Raw genomic sequence first — 5,421 nt, 5'->3', positions numbered from 1 at the left:
CACTGAAATTAAGGTTGACATGGAAGCAAGGTGTCAACACAGTTGTCGGCAGACATTTTATCTTAAACTGTTCAAGAATATGATGTTTCCATGTTCCGCTTGTTCTTTATGATCTCAAAACTTAAAGGGTTCTCTCTAAAACTAATTGAAAGAGGATGTGACTTGAATGCAGTCCTTAGAATATTTGTGTTTAGTTGTCTAGCTAACCAAAATCCTACTTTATTGTAAGAGATATTTATGTTTCAAATGAAACAAAACTTCACTATATCTTGTCTTGTTTGATGTTTTTGATTGACATGTCACTGAGCCAAATAAAACCTTATAAAAGACTGTTGTCCCCGTTTCTGTGTGGTTTATGATATTCCAAAATCTAGTTTTCATGACTTCATAATTTGTATTTGACGCATGAGGGATACTGATGAGTTGTAATATGACAAAATAATAGTAATATAGCTATAACATGCCTAGTTATATGGTTTAGGCATTGTACAATCATGCACTTATCAAGTAGGCCTAGTTAGTTAAAAAATGGGATTACTGAGGTAACCAGATAAAAACACAGAATAAAGACAAAACTTTTTAATGGACCCAGAGTTTTCTATTTGGGGGTTTCAAGGATTTAGTCAACAGTCTTCAGCTGTCCAAAGTCTTGTGTTTTAAAACTCCCCTCATTTATGGAGACACTTACCGTACAGGAAGTGGTATGGTCATTGAAGCACTGTGGTTCTAGAAGCTTGTGAATCATCTTAGGACCTTCAGTCTAATTTGGTACAGATGTGGTGTCTAATATGTGACATCACTGTGAAGGGTTTTTGTATGCTGAAGGAGAATCTTAGGAGCATGGACTGTGTGCGGGGTTGCACTTGCACGTCCATCACCTGTACCCCTTTCATACAAACACACTGGTCTCATGTTGTATTGCCATGCTTCTTCTCAAGCATTTCTGTAATTACAAATAACATAAGAGACTATAGTCTGTGTTCAATTTATTATTACAACTGATGTTACAGCGGATGGTTGGACTTTCCTGCAAGGTGCTTTTTCTACATGAACAAGAGGTGTCCTCACGTCCTGGTATCTTTGTTTAGTCAGGACTACCTTTAATGAATTATCCTATCTGTAATTAACAGAAGCTACCATTAGCTATTTAACTGTTAATGATATGAACAGTAAAATACATAGTCCATTTTCTGTGCTGTCCGACACTGTCACTGACACAAGAGGTTGTGGTCAATTTCAACGTTTTACAAATAAAATTGTGATAATGCATCTCTGATTTAAAAATGGTCCCTGTCAAGCCCCAATATACACTTCAATGTATGCTGCAATAGAGCAGGGGAATACAGCATTTTAGTCGAGACAGAGACGTTCCTCAACAAAAAAAAATGCAAATGAAAGGCTATCACCCTGGTAACGACAAGAGCTTTGCGCTTGTTGAGGTAAAGTGGGAATCCCGACTACGCTTGCCTGCTATAACAGCACACTGCGCTTGCTGAAAGCATTGCAAAATACTCGAATGTTTTAACAACCCAACCGGTCTTCTGAAAATAGGCATATATGCAAGACGTTTTGCTGTTTGGGACATGTTTGTCATGGCTGTAGCCAGAACTTCAAGTCTTGATGTTCTAACAGTGAGGTAGGTTGATTTTACAAACTGATTAGGCTATTCGCGAATTCACTCAAGGACCCATAAACATTTTTGTTAGACAAGACTGCATAACAATTTGGATCGTGTGTTGTTTTTCCTGTAAGATTGCATTCTCATTACAAACGTGCTGCTTTATAGTTATTGTGAAAGCGGCCAGACACCCCTTGCTTTAAGCGGGCCAAGCTGACAGACCAGGCCATGCACACGCACAATATGTGCCGAGAGGGCGAAGAATGTAGAGTGTGACTGGATCGAACTAAACGTCTTCTGTGTGAAAACACCCCTAAAACTACTTGTTAGCTCACCCCTGCAGCTTTCGTTATCATCCTTCACTTTAGCTGACATAATCTCCATTTGCTTTGACTGCTATTGCAATCTCCATTTGCTTTGATTGGGCAGATCTCCTTACTTTAAATCAGCTTATTGTTCAAAAGTTGATGCTTGCACAAATCACAGGTTTACTCTCTCGATCCAAAAACAAAGGGAGTGTCCCCCGAGCTGCAGGACTACCATGCACAGACTGTCTGCCAAAGTATCTCCATCCCCTGAACCTGGTCCTATTACTCTCCAGCTACCCACAGCCCGAGGTGAGTCCAGCTTAATTTGCTGTTTAGACATGGTACAATCTTGTGTAAGCGTAATGGTCACATTTTTACAATGTGTAGTTCTCTGTAGAATTTTTGACAAATCATACTGTATGTAGCTATATGCACGCATGAAATAGGGAAGTTGGACAGACATATTATGTAAAAGGTTTTTACATACAATATGCTAAATGCAATCTGATAATTGTGTGCTGCAGGGGCAGTCCCTCCCTGGTATAATAGAGATACAGTGGCTAAAGGGCGGCAACAGTCAGTTTGTCTAACTGGAATGGATTGTCAACATAGGGTAATTCATCACCCTAAATGCAATTTTAGCGGTGGAACTGTAATGTGGCGTCACCCAACAGGTGGTTCAATCAGTTTCTTATTTTATCTAGGTGACAATGGCCGGGCAAAGACTGACCAGCAGTCGGACACTCTGGATGGAGAGAGTAGTGTTAGGGATGAGGACGAGGAAAGCGAGGCTGGAACAAGAGACTGCTGCACCAGATGTCCGCTAAAGGCCATGAGGAAGGTGATGTGGGGGTTGGTGCTGGGCGGCTGCGTGGCTCTCTCCTGGGCTGGGGCGACCCACAGTGCCAAACAAACCCTCGCCGGGCTCCATGCCCCGTACTTCATCACCTGGTTCTGCAGTGTCTGGAACCTGCTCCTTTTCCCCATATACTACTTGGGACATTTGCTGGGAGCAGAGCAGAAACAGTGGCCCACCTCCTGCTTCAGGTAACAGCGTGCCACACAGTCAATGCAGCTTAACCTCAGAGTAGAGGAAAATAGAATCCTGGGTAACATAAGAAACCTTACAGTTTACACCATACAATACCCCATATGTAAGTAACACATTTCTAAAAAACAAATAATATTTTATAATAAAACATTTCTCATATCTATTGTTATTAAATATGTATTATATCTATTCAATATTAATAATAAGATGCAAGAGTCAGGTTTTTCTTTGGCTCTTTGGTATTTATTTCCACACAGGAACTGAAGCTTCAGTATGATACAGATCATAGGAAAGGTTCAGGGATCTTAAACACAGACACAGATCCGAAGCCAAGCGTTTTCATCCGGCCCCGCTGGCTCCTCAGAATTTTGCAAGAAGTTTTATTGATTTAAATGGGCCACCCTAACGTTTACCTCTGCCATTGGCAACGGGTTTTGTGCTTCTAATTAACATCTTTCATATAATTCCTGTCATTTAACGTAATGGGTTGCTACACAACACCTGGAACTTTAATGATCTATCTGCGTGAAGATTTTTTCATAGCGGAAGTCATGAAATGGCAACAAAATCATTAAAAATAGGTGTTTTGGAGGAATGTCTTCAGTCGTTTTGACAAGTAACCGAATAATAAGTGGGATAATGTAAAGTCCAGTGGCCATTATCAGAAAATAAATCTAACTGCATGTCAAATGCAAAAGTTTCAGTGCGTATTCTGTGGCTCTGGACGAGAGTACTGACATAAATGATAATGCTTAGCTCACGATTTTTTTCCCACAGTGTTAACAACCAGTTTGACATGACAGAGGAATACATTTGTGAAAAAACTATGCGAGGCAGTACCACAGCTAAGGATGTATTTGAGCAACTGTGTGACGCATTGGAGCATGCTGGTCTGTGGTTGAAGTCGCTCCGAGGAATAACAACAGACGGTGCACCATCAATGATCAGTATATCGGTTAACCTGCTCACCGTGCTCTCCATCTTGAGACAGCACTGCACTGAGACCCATGTTACTGGCATCAGCATCCAGGATGAACAGTCCCTGAGGGTCTGAGGTGCCAGCACGGGAGCCACCATGAGCACTGTTTTGAGTTGATCGATAGCAGCTAGCAGTGCAATCTTCAGTCCACTGGGCAATGTGGCAAGCTGGGTGGCCAGGGTGCAGTTAAAACGTTCCACTTATCCATCACTCTGGGGATGCAACAGGGTAGTCTGAGTCCTGATATTGCTGAGTGCTGAGATAGTGAACTAAGTTGGTCGCTGGCCCGCCCCCACCCAGGACTCCTAAACCCAGGAGAGAATGGGGTCCTGGCTCCGCTGCAGCTGCTGAGGATCGATGATCTCCCTTCTGCTCTCACCATTGGCTGTCGCTGCAGTCTGGGGATTGCAGCTCGCTGCTGCTAGGCTTTGGAAGGTGCCACTTGCCGCTCCTCTATGAATTCATGAGGTCAGCTCTAACCTGCCAGTAGCTGCCGTGGCGATTGAGAGAGCAGAATCAGCCTGACCCAGCGATATAATCGAGGGCTTTGTCGATACATGGTAGCGGGTCAGACATAAGAGTCTTTATGAGTGGCATCGTTGAGGCGGCGGTCATCAACACAGAAATGATAGGAGCTATCTTTCTTCTTAACCAGGACAGAAGGCGCTGCCATTGGGCTGCTGCCTGGCTCGATTAAACCTGCCTCTTGAATCTTCTGTTTGGGTGCTACCCGCCTCAGGGGCTTAAGTGGATGGAGCAGGCATCTCCAGTGTCGATGTTGTGCTGGACCAGGATATGGTGCACAGGCAGTCTTTGTCACTGGTTGCAAAGATTTTGGAGAACTGAACCAGGAGCTCTCATTGCTGGTTTCATCGGTTCACCTCAAGCCCTTCACATCTCCACTGGCACAGGTCGTTGACAGCCTGTCTGGTCTCAGCAGTCAGAGGTGGCTTCAGTGTGCTAGGTTCTGTAGCGGCCTCTAGTGGCGTGGCAGCCACACTCCCCAACTTCCGAAGAGGTAGGTGAAGACTTCGGCGGCATGATGATTTCTTTGACGTGGGCGTGGTCGCAGCTGATGGTGGCGGCGTGATGGTTCTCTGGACTAACGACTCGGATGTGGTGGCACTTCTTGTCAATGGTTTACCTTTACCAGCAGCATTTATAGCCAAAGTGTTAGTGCCAAGAAGTAGCTGATCTCTGCACACATCCACCATAGCATCCCACTTAGCCAGCACATCCAGGCCAATGATACACAGATCCTGGATGCTGGCCAGCCAGAACTCCCTGGACCGCTTGACTGGCAGCCCTCTCCCTTTCATCTGCATCCAATCAGTGTTGATGCAGAGCTTGGTAGCTGCCCAGCCTGACAGGTTCACCTCTTCCGTTCCTGGCAGCGTTCTGGGGCTTATGTCCACTTAGGCTTGGCAGGGGACCTTCCAGGTCACAATCGACATACAGTCCATGA

General features: G+C 44.3%; 1 protein-coding gene across 1 annotated transcript in view; it reads left to right on the top strand.

Moving 5' to 3' along the window:
* Positions 1–1,583: 1,583 nt before the first annotated feature.
* The window catches only part of LOC308382978 (solute carrier family 35 member F4), a gene marked incomplete at both ends in the record, with an annotated part of 7,702 nt that continues 3,864 nt past the window's right edge, over positions 1,584–5,421 (top strand). The window contains 3 exons of the mRNA XM_080860536.1: positions 1,584–1,636; positions 2,132–2,235; positions 2,631–2,973. Coding sequence (XP_080716662.1) covers positions 1,584–1,636; positions 2,132–2,235; positions 2,631–2,973 — 500 coding nt within the window. The remainder of the gene's footprint in view (positions 1,637–2,131; positions 2,236–2,630; positions 2,974–5,421) is intronic.

The sequence above is a fragment of the Sprattus sprattus genome (assembly GCF_963457725.1).
Source record: "Sprattus sprattus genome assembly, chromosome: 1".
NCBI classification, from domain to species: Eukaryota; Metazoa; Chordata; class Actinopteri; order Clupeiformes; family Clupeidae; genus Sprattus; species Sprattus sprattus.
This window is presented reverse-complemented; position numbering and strand designations above follow the sequence as displayed.